This window comes from Polyodon spathula, chromosome 12 (assembly GCF_017654505.1).
Source record: "Polyodon spathula isolate WHYD16114869_AA chromosome 12, ASM1765450v1, whole genome shotgun sequence".
NCBI lineage: Eukaryota > Metazoa > Chordata > Actinopteri > Acipenseriformes > Polyodontidae > Polyodon > Polyodon spathula.
The window spans coordinates 7649884-7674066 of NC_054545.1; the positions used below are offsets into that span (position 1 = coordinate 7649884).

At 35.9% G+C, this 24183-nt stretch overlaps 1 protein-coding gene across 4 annotated transcripts in view; it reads right to left on the reverse strand.

The window, feature by feature from the left end:
• The window catches only part of ston2 (stonin 2), a 32980-nt gene extending 20739 nt beyond the window's left edge, over positions 1-12241 (reverse strand). Inside the window, exons 1-5 of one of the 4 annotated variants that reach the window (XM_041265261.1) lie at positions 12016-12239; positions 6702-7015; positions 6111-6282; positions 4907-5074; positions 1168-1365 (exon numbers count right to left, since the gene is read on the reverse strand). In XM_041265261.1, the coding sequence (XP_041121195.1) occupies positions 1168-1365; positions 4907-5074; positions 6111-6207 (463 nt within the window). In that variant the 5' untranslated portion in view covers positions 6208-6282; positions 6702-7015; positions 12016-12239. Of the gene's footprint in view, positions 1-1167; positions 1366-4906; positions 5075-6110; positions 6283-6701; positions 7610-12015 lie in introns of those variants that run through there. The other 3 variants (XM_041265263.1, XM_041265262.1, XM_041265264.1) reach the window with 3 other exon arrangements.
• Between the last annotated feature and the right edge of the window lie 11942 nt (positions 12242-24183).

The window sequence follows — 24183 nt, forward strand, 5'->3', positions numbered from 1 at the left end:
TATTCTACAGTAACTACTGTGAAAATGTGGATGATGTGTGCTATTACCTACTACGATATGAACGGTTAAAAAGGTGTTTCACTTTCCTAATTATCAAATGTGTCCAAAGCAGGCAGGGAAATGGTACTCATCCCAGCAAACACAAAGCAATATTGTCCACAAAACCCATTACCACACCCTCCCTCAATTCCCCTGTGAAATGGTCTATTCAGACAACTGACTGAAATTCCTTTGTCAGAATCCAAAGCGCTTTATCGTAAGCTTGTCTCCAGTTATATCCCAAGCCATATTCCTTCAGCCCTGGAGCTCCACTAGCCTGAATTGATGATTACAATGACTATATTTATGGAAATGTTATGGCTCAGCCGAGTAAGAGGATATCATTGAGGTTTATTAAAATCTTAATTGGTATGGGTAAAATTAACTCAAGCAACTATTTCAAACTTAGCACAGTGAGAAAGATGAGGGAACAAATGTCAAGTTTAGAAAAAAACAGGTTCAAAACAGCAAGTAGAACCCCCTTTTTAATATTAAACTGGCAAGCAAGTGGAATCAGTATAAATATAATGGATTTTTAAAAACACATTTAGGCTCCAACTAGTGATATTTCTACAAGGCTCCAAACTCCAGACATTTGCAGTTAAACGGGTGAAGTATAATTAGGTCAAATGACCACCTTTCAGGAACTGACAATTCCTGTAAACTCCTTGTGGCCTTGTTAAACCAGATGACAAACATTAACATCTCTATGTAGGAAGTGGGGGTCTGTTCACATTCTGTAAGGTCAAATCGGCCTAAATTAAAAATAAATATTAAAAGACACACTGCTCCTGTCACCTTGCTGCTATCACTATAAACCCCAATCAATCAGGTTCCCAGTAACTTGCTTTAAAATTCCATTAAGCATCAGTGATGCAGTTCAAAATATAACCTACATGTCTTCATACACAACAACTTTATATTAGCACTGATGCCCTCCACAGTCATTACCAGCTGATACAGCAATTGTCGCTACTTTCAATTGTCATGCAGGTGATTAAGGTTCAGTTAGGACACCTTACGTATCCTAAAAATTAAAAAAAAAATGTGTCTATGGCCTAAGCACACACTGTATGGTGAAAAGTATTCATTTCACAATCTGTTTCACATCACAGTATTAACACTTACTTGGTGACTCAGCTCTTGACATGCCACTGCTCTGCTGGTCCTCACTGTTATTTGACTGCAGGTCGGTGTAGGATGGGTTGATGCTGAGAAAGCTGGGATCCTCGGAGTGTGTTGTCCAGCTGCTCTCAGAGGGGGGCACGGAGCTCCAAAAGCTGACCGAGGAGCAAAGGTTCTGATTCGGGGCTACTACAGATGTGCCTAAAAACAACACAATAGTCAGATAACTGAGGCACACAAGTTTCCAATGTGTCTGTTTGTTGTGTATAGATCTGTATAGTTGTTTGCTCCACTTAATCACTTAATTAACAACTGTCAACGTGTGAACCAGCAACAATCATTTCCCATAAGCCACCAAACGCCTGCCAATTGGAAAAGAACGAAAAACAATTCCTTAACCTCGGAAATGTACTTGGATCTTCTCTGTAACAGCCTTTTCTGTGAACTCATCTTTGTAAAAGGTGAAATGACATTTTAAATGTACATTTTAAATGTGTCGCCTGGAGCCAGAGTTAAGAGACCATGCTATTTGTGTTCCGCCTTATAACTAGAATACTAGTGCAAGTGTAATGGCATTATGGGAGAAATGGGAGCCATGACTGTACCACCTTATAACCTGTTTGACAGTATAAAGGGCTGCCTTATAAGAGGGGAGCACTGTATATAAAGAAATAAATAAATAATAAACCTTTTCTTTCATCTGTAAAAGATTCTGATTCTAGAATCAATATTCCATGTCATCAGAATGATTCAAACTATGCAAATTTAGGGAGAATGTTTACATCTCTTGGCAACCGACAGCATCCATCATTCTGTTAATATCAGAAATTGCAACAAAGATTACTATCAGAATTAACTCTGATTTCTTAAAATGAGTCTTCATATCAGTAAGTATTTTTTTTTTTAAGTTTACATTATTTTTATGCTTAAGCCTGAACTGTTTAAAAATAAACAACTTGCTTCCTTAGTTTTTAGTACTTTGTTTTATTTCTATAGTGCTTGTTTATCTACAAAAGATATTACAAAAACTGCATTTTACATTCCTGTATCAATTTAAAAGAAAGCATTTTAACAGCGCAACGCAAACATATATATTTTTTTCCATTCAATAAATTAATTATATAAGCTATAAGTAAAAAAAAAAAAAAAAAAAAAAAAAGAACATATTGGGCTTTAAATTTCACCAGTTTTTAAATACAAAATATACTCAATATCAGCATCATATGAGATACGTGATATACAACAAATAAAAGGCATGAGCCACCAGCGACTATTTTAATTTGCCCTCGGATCACATTTTAATTATGGCCCTGCTCTCATTGTAGCAGCTTTTAAAGTATTAGTGTTAAATAATTGCCCACAATTATCATAGTTTTTGTTACTTGGTACTTTTGAAAAGCTGACATAAACAGCAGCATAATTGTAATTACACTTAATCATCGCGCTAGTTATAAAACATTAAGAGGTCACTGTGAATAATAGAATTGAAAACTGCATGCTGACTACCGTCCATTACATCCTGAGTTGTTGGTTTTTTTATTTATTTATAAACGTGTATTTGTTTGCTTTTCTTGTTTAGGTTGGCCTGTTATCTACTTCTTAGTTTTGGGAGTCAGTCTTCTTATTGTAGTGCTGTCCTGTTCACTTCTCCAGTGGAAAAAGGACAGGAGGCGGAGCAGACATGCCAAAAAGTGGGTGAAGAACATTAAGGAAGAGACTAAAATGTGCCAACCCATTTTTCACTGGATCACAAACAATCCGCAGCTGGCTCTTGAAGCGATAATTTCAGAAGAGGCTTCCTACACAGAGGCAGACGCAACACCACAAAACTCAACCATCAGTTCTTAATGTGGAAGCAACTTCAAAGGCTGAGCTGGGCCTTCTGCAGCATTATAAATGTAACCATTTAAAGAGAAAATAAATCTCCTTCTTCAAGACCTCCTCGAGATGCTGGTCAAAAATATTCCACAGGAATATAAAAGGGCCATCGTAATTGATTTTATTTGTTGGAAAAGCTTTTTTTTTTCTGGTGTTACTGTTAATATGTAAATAAATTCTGTCCAATTAATTTATTTTATGAACATTGTTAATTCTTAAGTAATATATTTAAATAAAGCTTAAACTATGTGTTCATCTCTTGCTATTGACTGTGTAAGAGAAGCGAATAATCCAATCACTGTTGAAACTGGCTGGAATGAAAGAAACAGTTTGGCGCATTCAGTAAATTAAGTAACCCAGGTAATGTATTAATCACCATGGAAACATCTTGTTTCCTTGCCAACACTGCACTCTGCCATTATTAGCCTGCATTCAATTTCTCTGCACACTGCCATTTTCTGTGACATTTTAGACTGATTGGTAACTGGCAAGAACTAGATATGGCATATGAATACAAATCTGTAGAAAACTGAAGACTGGTTTCATAGCTGGGAAAGGTAGCCGTGGAATAGCTATCACAAACACATTTGTATGGGAAGTTAATAACTTCCATACAGCCCCAGCTTGTCTCATCAATTTGTTCAAAACATAATTTATTTCTTCAAAGATTAAGCTGACTGAGCTACAATGTATCAGAAAGTAACTGAAAGTCTACACAAAATAAAATGTAATGAAAAACTGTAAAATATTATACTTGCATATATTTCTTTGAAATCTACAATTCAAAATTAAATGTAGTGGATAACACTACATCAGTACATACATTATTAAATAACCCCATCAATACTTTTTCTTTGGAAATCAAAGCAGGCAGAAAAAAAAAAAAAAACAACACAAAAATAGAAAAAAGCTTATTCTGCTGCGGCACGTCTACTGCATTACTAAACAAAAACTTAGTTATAAAATGAGACAAATAATTTAACAAGAAGCCAGTGTCTTTCGTATTGGGAGATAAGATGGGAATGTAGTGTAATTAGTTTAAAATAAATTCCTTAAAAGTCTTCTGCCAGCTACATTTCAAATTGTAAAAGTGAAGGCAAGTTGTCGGGATCTTGCTTCTCTCATGTTGAACAGCAGTACTTTTTATCATTACAAAAGCTCTTTGGGCTGCACCCATTTACATCAAAATAGCCTCACTGCACATGCACAATGCAGTAAAGGAGAATGGCAGAGTGGGTTACCATGGAAACCACAGTTATTGTTGCTACCTGCTATTAAATCCTACAGGGCTAAACAGAGATGTACACTCTTTTGTGCAGCTCTCCAATGGAGAGTATAGGGGGTTTGCAAAGAACTGATCTCTGGAAAACATCTAACTTCGAAGATATAAGGCTCAAAGTACTGTAACATTATACCTACTCAGTTAGCTATTTTCTTCCCAGCTACCATCACACTATTCTGAAATCCTGAAAACTGACTTCAAACTGTCTTAATGATAGTATGTGTGCAAACTGCATCAATTAATGGTATACAGTAATTAAGTAACAGAACCGTGTTTTGCATGCATTAGGTAGTTAAAAAGATTGGGTTTTATTGCTATTAAAAAACTTCCAAACTTGTCACTTTTTACCCAGTTATACATTTGGAGTTGCTCCCATACAAGAATGGCAGATCAGCTTGTCTGCATGACAGCTAGACTGTTACTACAGATACAACAGTTTTGGGGTTGCCTGTGCTTTCACATCCACATTTTATGTGTGTGTTTTCTGTGTGATCCGACAAGCAGTATTTACTACATCAAGAGGAAACCAGTAAGATTGTTCTACCCCTTAACTTGAACTGTCCAGACCCACTCAGTGCTTACATGTTGCTTGTGGCTGCACATTGCTCCATGGCTTGTCATCAAACTGGATCCAGCTTCTGTGTTCATGAGAGGACTGTGGATTAAATAATGTGCTCTTGGGGGCTGTGGTCAGAGGACAGGTCTGCTGGGTAGGGCGAGGGTCTGCCTGAGCCACACTGTGGTTCTCATCTGAGGGAGAAATGTGCAGAGAGGCATCTCTCATTACTTTCTACAGGCACATAACATCCACACCAGTAATTCTCTCTAAAAGACAAATCTTTAAGGGTTTTCTGGTAAGATACCCCTAGTTGCCATGCCAGCAGAAACTTACTAACATCACCCTAGTTTGTTAAAGGTTCAATATAATCTTGACTATAATGTTAGTCTGATTTGTCTTGCTAGTGTAAAAAAATACAGTAAATATTCATGACTGTGAGATTAATGATTTTGGAATAACACTGTATAACGTTCTATACATAAATATGGCTTCAATTCATGGATACTATCATGACAAGGACAGACTGCTATTAAGAAATAACATGTCTAAGGAGACAAACATAAACAATTCAGAAGGCACATTATATCAGTACATCGCAAAACTCTCATATTCTCTGCTATAATAAAACCTGTTGTAGAAGATCAATTTAGAACTATCAGGTCCCAAACAAGGCTAAATGAGAGTCTACTGCTTTTAATACAATACTATTAACGTATCTCCAAGCACTGGTCCCTTGAATTTGAACCAGCAGTTTCCCACTTGGTGTGATAGGTTCAACTATATTCAACTGGGCCCCCCAAACTGTTGTCATCTCAATAACCCTTCCCATTAAAACCTCAAAGAAACCTAAACACAGTGTGTCAATGAGGCTATGAAATGAAGCTACAGTACAATATCACAAACGCTTTACAACTGTATTCTACTGGTTCTTTCATTATAAACAGGAAACAGAAATATATACTGTTGTAATTTCCCTGAATGGAGGAGGATAACGACCATAAAAACGACAAACTGCAGCAGCTGCTCTACAGCTGACAAACAAGTGCAGAAACGGAATGAACATATAAACACTCTGTAAAATAATTTACACCAACAGATTTCAATTAAGACCTGTGCCTGTAATTAAGAAACATGACTTTAAAGAGGAACAGTTTAGTACAGCTGGGTTTTCTGAGGTTTTTTTTAATGGAATTTGACAGTAGGTTAATAAAAGATCTATCACAGTACCTTTCTTGTATCGTACTGATGTAAGGGGTGAGTCGTCATTAAAAGTAACCCAGCCTGTCCTCTGTGTAGTGGTTTGCATTGTATCCACTGATGTCATTGTGGGTTTAGCAGCTCATTGTTTTAAAAACTGATTGTTTAGTCTTCTCACTCCTCAGTAGCAGTCAGTCCATTCCTACAGTAAGAAGAGACAAAAAATGGTTCCAACACATACCATTTAATTCTGACTTCCACCCAATAAACACAGAATGCAGCCCACTCCCAACACACACACACACACACACAAAAAAACACAATTTCAAAATTCTTTACCATGGATTATATTTTTAAATACATAGCACTTTCTTGTAACCTCAAGAAACCAGTATAATTGTTTAACCTTGTTTTGTACCTTAAACAGCATACATTCGATTTTTGCTGTTTTGTAGCTTTTTTTGTAATGTAATTCAGTCAAATCCTAACAACTTTATTCCAATTCCTGGAATAAAGTTTCCCCTTGTCCCATTTTACATGCAGGATTTGCATCAACATACATTCAAAGAGCTTAGCATGTGAATTTAGATACTTTCAGCACAGCAAACATTTTTTTCCTACCAACAACAGCTGTCACTTCAGCAGAGGGAGCTCCTTTCCAGTCAGGTGAGGGGAATCCTGACCCCTGCTCCCACACACATCAGAGAGGGCCTGTGTGTCGCACCGCCAATCCGTCAGCTTTCATAAAAACTAAACTCATCAACACAATATTAAAAAATGAAGAACGATTGTTCTGTAATGTTGAATCGAACCCTCCACTTGCAAAGACCATACCACAGCACTATGTAACAAGAACTACCGCCTACACACTAGCCTGGCAATTACTGGCCATCACTGCATCCTCGCAGCAGAATTTCAATCACCGGCATGTGAACCTGGGGAAACACACAGTACGATGTTAAGTAGCTTGACATTTGAAAACAACGATATACTCTTCAAGGAAGCACTGTGTTATTACAATACAGACATTTAAAATCCACATCTATCTACATATATTGCACTGGCAAATTCAGATACATTTTATGTTACAAAATCGACTTTTGAAACTCTATGGAGCGTGCTGATTGTGTGATACACCACTTTTCATGACAAGAATTGCCAAGTACGCAGCAGTGGCACAGTGTACAATCCATTAATAACTTTAATTTTATTGTAGCTATGTAAGAATATTATCTCCTGCCGGGGATACAATCCCATGCGATGGGGATATATAGTAGTGAAGTCATATGTACGTAAAACAATGCAAGGTTCAAAATGAAACACATTCCCTGGTGAAATCAATAGAAAGAAACAGTGTCTGGATCTCCACAGAGTGTTGTAGGAAATGGAGCGTCACTGACAGACCCTGGGATCAGAATTGCTTTTGAAAAACAACCAATCTTTTTAAGGTCAGGAAACTGTTAGCGTTTCACATTTAGGATTCTTCTCTGTTTTTACAAAGGAAAGTGTGTCCTTGGACCTTTTCCAGTGACAGAAAAACACAGGAAACGCATAGGTCCCTGCAGGAAGCACTCTTTGACTTACTGTACTGGATTTGTAAACAATATAAATGTATTTTTTTTATTTCAATGACAGTAAAGGAATTACACATCACACATTGATGTTTATAATCTCACAGTATGAAACAATGCTGTTGTATGCTATCCTATCCCAGCTCTTTGGAACAAAGTCACAAACTTCATCCCTCCCACTCTCATAGGGGTGGATACAACCAGCTGCCTATTCTAGCCCAACGTTATTAGTATGAAAGTGTGTCCCATTAAGCATGAAATGGAATATTGAGACCGGACCCTGTTGGGATAATTCATTTTTCACAGTACAGTCCATACTAAAAATGGTTTTTACACTGACTTTTCATCAAAGAGCAGTAATAACCCTTACAATTTAATATACAGAGAGATGGTGTATGTTTTACACATTCAACACATAATTTTGATATTAAAGTTTGGTATTTTTAGCTGCTATCACCGTGAGAGCATAGCTCGGATTATGTTTCGATTTGGAATACCAGACTTTGGATTAGTATACTGGACGGATGGATGGATATTTCTTTACTTATTTCATATTACCTAGTGTTACTGTTATATTTGAACTAGAGTTCTCTGACATAAAATCAATAAAACAATAATAAAAGATCTACACGTAAGTGCTGTATTGCTTTACTGTAGTTCTGAAACATACCTGTACTGGTCCAGATGTGCTTTAAGTTTCATACAATATCCTGTACAGCCTACCTTAAACATTTCTGTTCTTCTGTCCTGTTTCCTTTGGTTTAAAGGCTCTCCTCTGACATCATTCACAATGTGTTTCAATTGGCAGACTACTACAGTAAATGGTCAACACCCTTTGTAGCTCACCAGTGAAAATTCCATTCCCAGTCCCAGTCCCTTGCGTTCCCAGAACCAGCAGATGCTGCTGCTCCAGTTGTTCCTGTATTACATCACAGCTAATATTTTTATCAACTTCATTTTCTATCCTGTTTTCAAGCTAAACTAACATTGCTTTATTCTCTTGTCTCTGAAATGGTACTCACCAGCAATTGCAGATACATCTTCCTCTCCTCTCACTGGACGTGTGCTAAATCATCTACAAAGTTCTGCTCAATCCACGGTGTTTATTTAAAGAATTCACATTTAACAGAAGACCTCAATTGCTGTTTTCAATGCACTCTTCACAGAACATAAACATTCCTGAATATTCAGCTCCCGGTGGAAACCTGCCCCAAACAAACTGCTTAATGTCGAGCACAGGGTAGTCTGTAAGCTCACTTGAAATGCTGTAAAGATCCCTTGTTCTAAGAGTTGAACTTCATGGTAATTTATTCTGAGCAAGTAGTGAACGATGATCCTGGAGTACTGGATGACCAAACAGAAACAGAACGGCCTTGCAATATTATCTTACTAGACCAGACTACTGGCTACATATAGTAATTATCATAGCAATCAGGCCAGTGAAGGTCACGTCTTAAATAAAAGTTTTAAATAAAAAACTGAAGTTTCTCACAGAAAAAAAATATTGTAATATCACTGAGCTGGTATAGTTTAGGTTTTTATTGCAATTTTTCTTAAAAAATAAGATTTATATATATTTAAAAAAAAAACTTTTTTCAGTATTTTTCTAAGAATACAGGTTTTTCTTTTTGTTACAAAATGCACACTTAAATGTTTACATCTTCTCAAAGCTCACTTCAAATACTGGAATCGCCTCCCATCTATTCTGACATCATTCACACTCACTTCTCTACCTCTTCTTCAGTGAACATGATCCTAGACCTGTCCAATGCTCTAATTCTTCAAGACATTTAAAAGAAACCAACAGACTAAAACAGGGTTTGACTAAAAGAATATTTGATTTGGTATGCATTAAATATATAAATGTTTGCATAAACTGAGTCACTCAATATGTGTTGACTTAATGCGACCCGCCCTTCTCTCTCTGTTCTATAACGTATGACTAAACAAAAGGCACTCACGTAATACCTGTCAGTTAGAAATGTACAGCATGCAGAACAGTTTTGGGGTCACATAACCTACCATATGTATGCCAGTCACTCCACAGTATGTCTTTTCCAATGTCCAAATAAACACATAAATAAAATAAAGCTGCACATCCTTATTGTTTAAAAGAACCATACCTTTGACTATCCCAAGAACCATAAAAAATCAATTCATAACAGCACTTGTTTTTTGCATTTTGATTTACCGAATGCACCTTTGCCTCCAAATCCAAAGCCCCACGTTGCAGAGCTATACTGTATATGACTCAAGAGTTATCTATTGTACAGCGCTACATTCAAGACAGTTAAGAAATCATCTAAGCAACATACTTCATTATAGACAATCTCTATGCTCTGTATAGTGCACAGAAGCATGACAGAAATGTTTAACAGCAAAACAGAAAGCTAGCTGCCCTTAAAATACTTCACCACACAACCCCAGAGAATCCAAAGGCAACTCTTTCCTGAGTCAATTAATTAACTGTAATAAGCAACTTGGAAAAGGAAAAATATAAATGTAGATGGTACTAGGGATGATTAAGCAGGCTTCAACGCTAGTCCAGGTCTTACCATCCTGGTCCATTAGAATTCAGCAGCGCATTGGTCTAAACAAATATGAGGAACAAGTATCCATCTTATTTTGTGATTTAATTAGGCCTAGCCCTATCCCCTTAAGGATTCCCACTCATATATGTGTCGATTAGCGTGAGTTAATGAAGTCAGCATCCCATCTGAACAGTCATCCTGATGATATATCTGGGAAGGACGCCAGCAACCTGGACAAATACAAAGGCAGTCCACCCAGACCCAAAGAGATCTGTATGGGTGGTGACTAACTATACCCATAATACATTGCTATTTTAATTTCAAAGCCAGTTTTACTGAAATGAAAACCTGAAGTCATTACAAATTTGAACCAGTTTCTGCAAAATGTAAAGGAATACATTAAAACAGTCATCTATCAAGAACCTTGTAACAATAGTTGGAGCGATACATCTCAGTGTCAGGGGTAGTGTTATTCAGGGTGAGTGAGAGGACAGGGAAGACATACAGTAAAAATCCTGCAGGTGGAGGCAGCACAACAGGACTACTGTGCCAACAGCTACACCCACTCTTGACAATGTGGGTGGACTGCACTATGCCAAGTGGCATTATAGCCACCTTTCAATATCTGCCATCCTTCACAGCCTCACCAACATGTCCTTTCAATTATCTAGCTGTCTTGAATACAGTATGCTGAAAGCTAATGTTATCGCATGATATCTTCTCCTTATTCAAATGATGTACTGGACTTTGAAGCCTAAACACTGGATGGGGGATACAGTACATTGTGTTGTTTAATAAACAGCCCCCTTCGCTTCCAAGCAACCTCTGAGAACGGGCAAGTCCTGGAGCCAAAGCAATTGTTCTACTGTACTGATTAAGCATTGCAGCTGTGGGTGTAACCTTCAGATAAAACTATTTATTTTAACCTTAATGTACTTAATTAACTCCTTAAAAAACAACAACCCAACTCACACTGTCTGATAAACTCTTTCAATACTAGTATTCAAAAGTTATATATAGAGCCTTAATTCAAATATATATATATATATATATATATATATATATATATATATATATATATATATATATATTCTGACATGTTTCAAAGCTCAGAAATACAGTATCGATAAAGACATGGTGTTTAACTGATACAAGGAAACACACGCGGTGTGGCCATTTCTGCCAGTGTTTCTTATTCAAATAGTGTATAGGTGTCATTTACACTAAACCTGTCATACTTCCAATGCATTACATACTGTACGGCAAACTTATTTCACCAAACTGCACAATTATGTTGACTATGCGTGAAGGGTTTCCGAAGCCCCGTAGTGAAAGCAACTCCGTCAGGTGGAAACAACTGAAATACACTCGCGAACAAATCACAAAGAAGCGCTGTTTCATTTCTAAAAACTTGCGGATAGTTACCGGTATTTCAAATTATTACACTGCATGTTACGCTACTGTACTGTGAAGTGGTCCTTTTAAAAATTAATTACACTACGGCATTTTTAAAACTAGTTTGTGGTGATACCTAGATACAGTTTATTCTCAAATCTTCACACGCTTTAATTAAAAGTGATTTGAAACCATTTATACACTATATGCAATAACACCCCAGCCACTAACCCGCTGCTGAAAATGTGGATTTCAACCTGGTAAAACATTATACCACAACGTAATTGTATAACAAACGAAATGATGAGAATACTCTAAACAAATTCTAAAATGCATTATGCAATTACATATTTGTCCGCGTGTACGCCACTATAACTGAAATTTCACGCGAGAGACAAAAAATAAAAGTTTTAAAACATTTAAACCCACGACACTCACCAGACTTACTCTGACTGTGCCGCAGCTCCGCTTGTTTGACCTAGTGTAGGATTTCACGCTGAGGCAAAGGAACCTAAGAATCGGTACCCGATTGGCTGCGCTGACGAGCAAAGACCAGAACGGGAAAAGATTCGATTTCTCGCAACAAATAAATAAATACAAATAAACTAAAAACGTTATTTATGATTGGGTTACAGAAATACCGACGCAAGAATTAAGTTTTTGCTGAGGAAAAGCTCGTTAAACAGCTTTGATTTATTAACAGCAAAATATGTGTTGTGTAAAATTAAAGGTGCAGTGTCTCCGTTATCTACTTAGTTCATACATACGGTGTTTAAAAAACACGACTTGGGTGATTGCTGGAATTTCCAACAATGAGAATTTAAAAATATTTTAAAAACTCACAATGTTGCAAGAGTTGTGAATTTTAAACAATGAGAATTTAAAAATATTTTAAAAAACTATATATATATATATATATATATATATATATATATATATATATATATATATATATATATATATATATATATATATATATATATATTATATAGTGTATTATACAGGGAAACTGCAATACTAACAATAGATCTATTTAAATTTTCGGAATAAAAATGTGCTAAAATTCTGCTGGCAATATTTATATCTGTTGTCTGTGCTGTTTATCCTATAGCAACCTGTGACACAGATGTATCTAGATTAGATTCATGAACACGTGATGTGATTTGTCAGCTAAAGGTTCCCTATTATGCCTCTAGAGTTGGAAACTGTCATCTGCACACATTTTTGATTCTGCATATTATTAAGTCATTAAGCACTGAAAATAACAACTGGTTCTCTAGCGCCATCTGGTGCCTGTATATATTTATATCTTTTTGTGGTACATTATCTGTAGCTCAAAGACGTGTTAGCACAAGGGAAGCTGCAGTCGACTGAACCATTTGTACAATGGTACCTCTGCAGTAACATTGCATTTTCACATCCGTATGAACCAAAAGACTCTTGTAATCAACTGTACCATGGCAACTTTCCAGAACCAGTTTGCACTTATGTATATATTATAAGTATTGTATTGCCATGCCATTGCGGCTCTAGCACACTAGAAACTAACATGAAACCAGCAATTGTGTGGGTACAGAGTTATTGAGACCAACACCTTCTGGGAAGGCAATGTAACTATTGGTCTAATGTACAGTACAAGTAAGAATTCGTCCTTTTCTTTCTTGTTAATATTAATCGGCAATCATGTTAATGTTGTATTTTTTGCCAGTTGTTCTGCAGTGGTAGCAAATAGACTTGCAGAGCAGGATAAAATCGTATGCATGCATTTAAAGGTGGGATCATTCTCTATTCAAGGATACCAATATATTTAGCAAAGGTCTGGTCAGGGTAAAATGACCAAGACATGGCCCACACACCTAATCATTCTTTGCAAAAATAATATTTTGGGGAACTATTGCTTTTGTAAGAGAGTTAATTCATTTAAAATATTTGTTCATGGATATCACATAATTTGTGAGCAATTCTTATTAAGGGAAATATGCAGCAAATAACCTACTCCAATCATTAAAAAAAATCACAGTTTTTGTTTCCGGGTAAAGTAAGTACTGTACTGTAGTGTTTCCACCAGTAGGTGGCGGCAGAATCTTTCGCATTAAACCGAAAAGGCACAGACCTGGATTTGTTGGGTTTGCAACAGCCAATCACATTACAGTAATATTTACTTGTAGGACCTTCATTAAAAGCCCTTTTAATGGTTCTACTGAGCTTCTTAAGCCAGATAGCACAGTGAAGGTATACAGTAATATAGTTCTCTTTTCAACATCACTCTGATTACATTGTTCAGGTAAAACATTAAAGTCTAGCAGTATATTTTTGTTAAAGCAGCAAATACCTTTAATGATTTGTGCCACTTTCTTGTGGCATCATTCATGATTTAGTGGGAAATAAAAGTAACTCATTAATAGTGCTCGGAAAGGGTTAGGCATAATCAAACATTAAGCATGGTTCTGGCTGGTTCATATAATACAATGCAAACAGAAAGTTCTTGATCTAAGGCAGTTTTTTTTTTTTTTTTTTTTTTTTTTTGCTGAATTTGAACCATGCAGCATAAAAAGACAAATGGATTCTCCAGTTTCATCACCCTATACCTGCCTTCTATTACACAAGGCCTCTGGGAACTGGACAAGGTTTAGTTCAGCCCATTTCAGAATAATTTGTTTTTCCTCACCCAGAATTAAGAGATCATGAAGAATACAACAATTACTGAAAATATTGTAACAATTCTTATTAATTGATTCATCAACTCCTTCAATATCAGGGCGGGGTACGTTTGTATTTGTTTTCACAAGTTTCCTTGATGCTTGCTTGCTCTTTAGTGTATGTTTGGCGTCTCTGTATATTACGAAACCATCACCTCTTTGTTTATTCTGAATGCTTTCTTTTTGTCTTTTTATACAGTAACCTCATTGTCCAGCCAGCTGTGTGTGGTACTGTCAGACCTGTTTTAATACCAGTAGTCACGTCGGGTTATAGGGTAATCGAGATATTATCTTTCCAGGTCTGACTGGTTGACACTGCTGACCTTAAATGTCTGTAGCTTACACAGACACAGTGTGCCCAGAAGAAAATGCCATAGACCTGATGATTTTCAGCTAAAACACAGCAGTGTTCACAGCATGCAGGAATGCATAAATGTTGTTTAACAGGGTATTGTGTCACTGGACATTTCTTATTGTTGTTAACTCTCTGGTCTCCTATCACAGCAAGGTCACCTGTTCATGTTTCTGGAAGGTTTTGAACTTGTTTGTACCTTGTACCTTACTGAGTATACAAGAGGCCACATTGAACAGTTTCTGCAATGCCCTAAACTTGTATATTCAATTGTGTTGCAAATTATTTAATATGTTCAATGATACAAAAATAAATAAAAAGGATAACCATTCACTTAATACAACATAAACTGTTACTATAGAAATAAGGATTTCTGGTTGAAGATGATCAGTTTACAATGTATTTCTTTAACATATAAAAACAAATTGAACATCTGTTTTACTCTAGTAATGAACCCCACACTGTTTTCTATTTATTAGGGGATTGGGTTCTCTGTCTAAACGTCTGGTCAATCTGTGTTCAGCAGAAGGGGATTTCCTGGACCAGTCCCAAATGAATGTGCTGACTGACATCTGCCCCATTCTATAACTGTAACACAATAATGTGATTGGGAATCAGGAGAGTGGAAAGGGGGGGGGGGGTGAGATACAACTGTGAGTCAAAAGAAAAGTCATTTCTTTGCTTATGTGTTTATATTGCCAAAAAGAGGGGCTAATTATTGAAAAATTCAATTTCCTCAAAGTGAAGTCTTATGATGAATTGCGACTGTTTTTCAAATCCAATTCAATTTAAAAAAAAAACAACAACTAAAAAAAAAAACATGCAAAATAAAATCCATTCAACATGTCTACCAATAAAAAACAAAACAAAACACATTGTACACTGACCAGCATTGGACAATCTCTAATAGACAGGGACAGCGATGCTTTGTCTGGCACTGTTTGACTTCTGAGAAGCTTTCAGGCACAGAATGTATGGAGCACAAATGGATAATTCAAGATCATAAAGTCCACTACATCTAAAACCCTGAAGACTAGCTCTGTTTGTCTGGTTCTGTGGAAGCCGAGAATAGAAATGTTACATTGCGCAGCACGTTCCAACTTACTCTGGCTAAATGCCAATCTAACGAATAATCACATTCTTATCTCAGTGTTTGGAATGTGCACTATACTGCACATATACATGTATATATGCAAATGAAAATAAATAATTCATATGCAAAACCTGATATAATCAAACTCAAGCTTGATTATATTGGTTATGCTGCCTTAGCTGATCCAATATGCAATATCTCCTTTAGAAAAGAGAATATGCCTGATTTATTCAGAATCCTTGCAATGAAATGAGCAGAAAGCTATAATGAAACTGCTTCCTTATTTTATGCCATTTAGGTGTCAAAACATTACCATACAAGCAGTGTGAAATTACAACATCCAGTCATTGTAATCCATTCTTGACAAGTGTAATTCCAGCTGTCTGCCAAGTTAGATTACTATTCCAAATAAGGTCTTGATTAATTAATTGCAAATCAATTGGCCTTCTTTCATATAGGTGAGCCTAATAAATTTGACTATACATTGCAGCTTGATTGCTATTAAGCTTTGAAAGGGATCAATAGCTAATTTAGCTAGTTTACCCTCTGCCTTGTTCTGTGCAAACTGGTATTTACAAAAAAAGTACTGAATCTGAACCAGAGACATGTATCATCAACAAATACTGGCTTATATAAGTTGTTTTAATTCAAAACTGGCACATAAGAGTTGAAAATGGCAAGGTGCCTAGAGATTCCAGCCATTGTGTTCGGTGGGACAGACAAAACTTCAAGAACAGAGTGCAGACTTACATTTTCTTAAAGACCACTTCCCCTTTTTCCATTGAGTGATTATATATAAAACATAACATTCATTTTACTGCAGCCTCATTTGTAGTGAAAAGAGAATATCCAAGCCATGGAAGCTGTAAACGGCAATGGTCACAGAGATAACTCCACCTTCTTTCCTGAGAAAAGGAGTCACAATGATAAAAATCCAGTATCTCATGTCAACACAATCATTGAGTTCATGACACTGGGCCCTTGTCTGAGAGGTTAATCCATGTGAAAGGTTGTCATTTTTAAATCAATTACGGTCAGAGCATAATAATACAAATGTGTATTTTCTTAAGACGGTAAATATATATATATATATATATATATATATATATATATATATATATATATATATATATTATATATATATATATATGTGTGTGTGTTGACAAATGAATATGAAATATATACATGAACTGGTCAATAAAATAGAGAATAATAGGGGCAAGACTAAGTAGCTCCACACATTGTTCAGTGGAAACAGGTGTGTCTTGTCTAGGTTTCCTATGTAGCATGTCTGCAGACTGGGGATGTATTGGGGGTTGCACTGACGCCCTCTTTCCATAGTGCACAGTGACACCTAGTGGAAGAATGTTGTAACTACAGCTAAATAAGAACACTTGGCACACAACCAGCAATGGCTTTTCCAGATGTACAGTATGGTGTAACGTACAGTTGAAAAGAATGTCTTCTCTCTCCCTTCTTCTCTCAATAGACAAAGGGGTTAAAATACTATCACCCTTTAGCTCAAAGTATTTGCTCCCATAAATAACATCTCACAATACAATAGAAAAGCAGCGGAAATAGGTCTAAGCAGAGAGTTAGAATCGTTAACACATGATGGAATCAGAACAGCCCAATGGAGATGCAACAACTTGGTGACTGAGTTGGGATTTGAAACTCACAATTTTCTACTGACAAATGCTTTGTGTACTCCAGATCTGCATCTGTAAAGCAATATTTGTAAACCCATGCTGTTAAATGCGCTCTACATTTAGCAGTCTCCAACTGTTTTTTTTTTTTAAATCATTTTCTCTCAATTTAGAATAGCCAATTATTTTTAGGCTCAGCTCACCGCTACCACACCCGCTCTGACTCGGGAGCGCCAAAGACGAACACATGCTGTCCTCCAAAGCATGTGCAGTCAGCTGACCACTTATTTTCACACTGCAGACCCACCATGCAGCTCTGACAACTTTAAGGCAAGCCAGTAAGTGCCCGGCTGAACTACAGGGGTCGCTGGTGCACGATGAGCCGAGGACACCCTGGCCAACCTAAGCCCCCCCCACCTCCACCCCCCCCACCACTACCCCCCCACCCCCACCCCCCACCCCCCACCAGGAGGCGCGCAAAGAGCCGGAAACGTGCGCCGCCAACCGGAAGCTCCCATCCACAGTTGGCAGTGCAATAGCCTAGAATTGAACCAGTCAACTGAGTTTTTTAATCTCAGTTTGTGCTGTTTAGCTCCATGGCAACCATATGGATTTTTAAACTCCATCTCTAAGCAGAACACAAAGACAAACAAAAGTAATTTACTGCCCAAAGGATAGGCTTTTTATCAGATGTAAAACAATATTATTAACAAAGCAGGCACCTCTGTTTGTTACCCTGACAACATACATTAACAACATATCCTTACTAATAAAGCCACTATTGTGAAATAGTTTTGGCATCGAATGAAGATTCCCACAAACCATGCACAGTCATTTGAGCGGACAGGAAAAATATTGGATGTTTTTCTGGAATGTTTGGCAATGCCATTTATTTTTAAATAATTCATTTTGGGAATTGGAAACAATTAGAGCCAAAAATGAGCAATTTTCAGAAGCAACATGCAGAAAACTGCTTTTTCTTCTTCAAATTAAAAGCAAAATCCCTGCAGACTATAAGAGATCTTCCAGCCTTATTGCTTATGTGGGTTTTGTCCAGTAAGGCTACACAGATTCAAACACAGGACACAGATTTCTGCTCAATCAACTAACACGTTTACTATAGGGATTGCAAAGGTCTTTGCAATTATTGTTTATTTCTCATTACAGGATGAGATGCAGAACATCTTTAATGATTGTGTCCTTAAGCTTTCACGGTCAAGTCACATAATATGCACTGGTTGCGAATTAACAAATGTCTTTAAAAAAACACTACTGGAGATTATTCATTACTAAGACTGTGATGATTCTAATAAGATATATATATATATATATATATATTATATATATATATATATATATATATATATATATATATATATATATATAATATGATATATAGTTCCTACGTACTTATGAAACTTCATTAAGTAAATCATATACATACATCATATGTCTATATGAAATGTAGATACCAAACTTTTTCTCAGGTTTACAGTTTTATCTTTTGAATGAACACCCAGAAAACATATAGTATGCTCTACTGTAGATATATACAGGTCTGTATAAATCATTGTTTTTTTTCTTGACATATAAAAACCTTTTTGACCAAGAAGTGTATTTATTCTCAAATACATTTTGCTATCTTCTTTTCATTTCCTCAATAACCCTCCTGCTACATTTCTGCCCACGTATCACACACATCCCCTGACATTGCAGGCAGGAATCAATATGACATCGGAGGAAGACACTGACCTTACTTCAATCTAAGAATCATCATGACATCATCGCATGATACTGCTGCTGGGCAAGAGACATACGACTAATTGGTCAAAGTCATCCACAGCCCTGACACAATGATATCTCTCATCATATAACTATAAATAGGGAATAAAACCATTATCTTCTCCCCTGCGGAAGGGGCCCAGTAAGGACAGGGATGTGGAGGTGCTCTGATAATTTAGACCCTGTCATGTATGTGGCTTACTCTCCCTTTTACTAGACATTGTACAAATAATATGAAGAATATTAAGATTATAAACAGAAATGCTACATAATAATACATCTATATAATATCCTTGTAGCAGCTTTTTAAAAAATAACAAAAACTATGAACATTAGCAACTGTGCAGATTATTATAGTTGTTCGAGTTATTTTCTACAGTACTTGGAAAGTCTCTGTAAGGATAGCAATGCAATTGTTAAAATGCATTCCCAGGGAAGGTTAAAATAAAATGGATAGTGCACAGAAATATGTTTAAAAACTATATATGCTGGTAGAAAAGGGTGAAATAAAGAGCATTATATTTTGTGTGTGTTAAAAAAGGAGGAGGCATTATAAAATGGAGAAACGGCCCATTCTTGATCTTCACAAACATAAATAATAAATCTAGCCTTACCAATCTATACAGGCATATTAATAGTTTAATGCTACCAATGGTTACCCAATAGATGATTTAGTGGTCTGGCCAATGATAGTTGCACATTGACGATATAGTTACCATAGTTTTAAAGACACAGCCAGCATGATCTGAAGACACTGAAATCTGCACCGCATGATGCAGCCCTGATAATGGTTGATGGCTTGATTTAAATGATGAATGGCACTGATGTGGAACATGGTAGAAACCTTCTGTGAAATAAGGTGATATTGTATATTTGCACCTTTAGTAGTTTTCAGAATATATATTTCAATATTAATTTGGCATATTACTATATAGGTGCTTAATGGGCAAATCAATATCCTATATGTCATTTTGCAAATTTGGATGGAAGTCAAATTAAAATAATTTAATTATGCACATTATAAAAAGTCTATAAAACAATCTATCAGCATTGTATAAAATAACTGGTATACCGTCTGGAGATGTTGCCACAAGACCAACATCAAACTGCTACTACAAGTGATCTGTAATAGTACAGTATTGCAAATGATGAAACACAGAGCAGCAATCATCTTCTTCTGTTTAGAGAAGTAATGAACTGATCCCAACACTTAACGTTTGGATATAAAACTACCTTTAGTTTGATATGTCATCATTTCGGCAGCCAGAATGTATCTTGTACTCACGACAGCTAATTGGAATTTTAGAATAAATCATGTTTCAGTCTCCTCAGGTATTTTCCTTTCTCAACATGATTGATAGAAACCAAGCAGTCGGTGACAGACTGTTTCAGTCCATCAAGTTAGAAACTCCGATATCTATTTAAAAAAAAAAAAGACCCATGGCAACACATCAGTGCAATCGTTCATATTTTAAACGTTCGTCAGCTAGCAAGTAGAAACAAGCCTTTGCAAGTATTTAGTTACACACCAGTTTTTCTGGTTGCACGGCAACAGAATTGGCCATGGGTGTGGTAAAATAAATCCAAAAGGCAACGACCTACGATTAAAAAGATCTGTCTACATGCAGCTTTTAAATGGCAACTATGAATTATGAGTGATGCAAACAAGGTGTTTTGAAAAGGTTCCTGGTTGACTACCCAATCTACACCGACAACCTTTGTCCCATAACACATTCTCAACCATCTATCTATCTATCCATGTATCCATCGACATTGTATCAATGTTCTACCATGTGAATATCTACCGTGTGGATTTTCCTGATTATTGGATGGGTTCTAATGTACACTGCACTACTGTACTTCAAATATACTATGAATATGATCATTAAGTACATATGGTGTGAAACTTATCAAATGTGCTTTTAAGAGACACGAGGATGTATTCAATTGATCTAAACCATTAATAATACCACCATCAAAAAAGATTGTTCAACGATAACCAACACCTCAAAAAGTGTGCCTGCACGTCTTCAGGGCATTTCTTTCTGTGACACCACACACACATTCTGGGAGTGTTTTACTATTTTTTTTATTCATTTGAATGCTGATGGTATAAAGATCTGTCATTGTTTAGATTAGTTGAATAGACTCCATGCACTGATTTTTGTCTTTAAAATCACCACTTTATTCAGGCAGTGGAAGTAAAATAAATAAATAAATAGATAAATAAAGTGTGTTTCAACTGATGCAACTCTTATTTTTTATTGCAACTGGAAGACAATACATCACAGAAACTTTATGGTAGGTTTCAGAAAAAAAAAAAAAAAGGTCTTGTCATAGTAATGGACAAAGTGATATTTACAATAATTGATGAAATAGTTTGTCTTTGGCAATATGATTACACATCAAAAGAAATATAGAACGCAACTATGCCTCCATATTAGCATTTCCTTATTTCATACAGATTGGCCAAGTGCACATGCCTGCAGAACAAAACAAAAATAACTACAACTTTTTTTTTTTTTTCTCAGAGTTCCTTTCATACAATAAACAAAATGGCAGTTTACAAAAAAAAAAAGTGCATTTTATCACTATTATTTGCTTGGCTAGTATAAATTTCTTTCCCATTTCATATCATTACTACAGCATGAAGCTAAAGGGCAAGTTATATAGTGAGTGTGAGTAACATAATACAATTTCTTAACAGAAAGGCAGTCATTTTTCACCAGATTCTTATGGGGCAGCCAAGTCATTTGATACTGTGTTGCCACAGATTTGTTTGCGCAATCATTATTTTCATTAAATCACACAGATAGCCTTATTTATTCAACAGTGACTAAACAGTTGCTTTTATTTTACACGTACACACTCCTAGAATTTGAAAAGATTTCCCAGCTAAGAACAGTTCTCTCAGTGAACACAGTGCACACCACTTTATTTTTTAACATGAGCTTTCAAGAAAGAGGTAACCCATGAATTTACCAATGTTAAATTACTGTGCATATGTTGGGAAATCTGTCATCTGTTTACTCATGCCAGACACAAGTGGTTAATTGCAACAAACTAGAAGTAGCACACTAACTGCAGAGGATCTTGTATTTAGTTTGGATGGACAGTACTAATGATAGACTGCAGGACAGTTTCAATTGCAACACAATCGAGCGCTTCCAGACAGTCTGCAGGTACGTTTTAATATGTTCTCAATTACCTACCCTTTAAAAGATTAGTCCAGTAATTCTTTAGACTAAGATCTGTGCTAATTTGTTACTGTACTTACATGAATGGAGCCATGTGATGTGTATTTGTAACATTTGAAACTAATTACTTATAATGAATTAATAAAGCATTGAGTTAAACACATTTCTCTACATGTAAATCAAATAAAGTACAGTGACATTCATTTAAACTGTGTCCTTTAAACTGCTGGTACTTTACAAACATGTTACTTGATTAAAATGGTATGCTTAATAAAATTATTTTGGCAAAACACCTGCCTGCTTTCATCTTTTAAACATGTCTTAGTTTTCATACACTCTTTAAACTGCGCCTATGTCTTTTCACCGGTGTATTATAATTACTCACAAATACAGAATTAATAAAAATGTAAGAAAACACTGAATACAATAGAGCTTTAGAATTATAATTGGAATTTGCAGTACAAGAATGCAGTGCTCCTCCCTCCCCACACTCGCTGCCAATTCCCATACACCGAGAAGAAATGAACAGTTTATCCTTGTGGTCAGTACTAAAAGTTGAGGATCAGCTGATCCCAAACTTTGTTCCCTGTATTTTTTCATTGCAATTGGTACTACGATAATATAAAGCTGGAGATGATCTGCATACTAGCTACTTAGTACAGAACGAAGGACTACATTCTCCAGTTCGTTGCAATTGTCCAAAGTGTAAGAATTTAATAGATCCAATCTAGTTGGAGTATAATTGTTATTGCCATGATTACTGAAATAGAAAAGGATTACATTTACGTGTACAATTTTCAACATAACTATTTTGGCCAGTTCTAAAACCTACAAAGACATCTAATGTGTGGCAGCTAGGTTTGCATCACTTAATATAAGGATATTTAACAATAAAAAAGTACAGCTGGGATATGAATGTGATTGATTAAACCAACAGGTTTTGGCACTGAAATTGTCAAAGTACTGGATTGTTAGTGTAATGCAGTCAAATAACTGGTGGTATTAACCAATGTGTGTATTAGTTTTTGTGACTGGTCAACAGGAATTAATACTGACGTTGAACTGTTGACCTGGGGAATAGCTTCTAGAATGATATTTCATGATGAATGAAGCAATAAAAGAACAATAATGCAAACAACAGAACATCGTGTAAAACACAGATTCCAGGTGGCAGTGGTCAAAGTGATTTTCTGAAACATTTGTGGACTTTCAAATGCTGGGAAATAAAACGTAGACACAAGTATTACTAGGGATTTACACTCACTACTAACTTCTCCTTAAATATGTGAGCAAAAACACATACAGATCATAACCCCTACACATGTTAACAGTATTCATTTTAAAAGCAAAAGTCAGCTGAATGTGCAGACAAGACAGTATATTCAACCATCCTAGCCCTACCCGAAATGTGAAGTCTTCATATTGCAGAGCAAGTTCCCCAACAGTCAGTGTATGTCCCTGAAGGTTTAACTTTAAAATCCTGCTTCAAAAAAATAAAATAAAAACTAGGCCTAAGGGCTTAAAAATTAGAGGCATCACCTTTTTCTCTATGTTCTATATTTATATGAAAATAATTCATGCTCCATGCTAAATACATTATTTACCTTACATGAACTTTGAATAAAAAACGGTTTCTTTTTGTTTATAGAACCCATGCAACACGGTTTGCAAAATCCTGCTGGCTACATTGGCTAAATTCAGAAATAAAAATATTGTAACCTTTATACAGTATCCTGACTGGATGAAATTGCTAAGACCATTGTGAGGGCAGTAAAAAAAAAAAAAAAAAAAAAAAAAAAAAAAAAAAGAAAAATCCTGTCAGTCAACTTTAATTTTT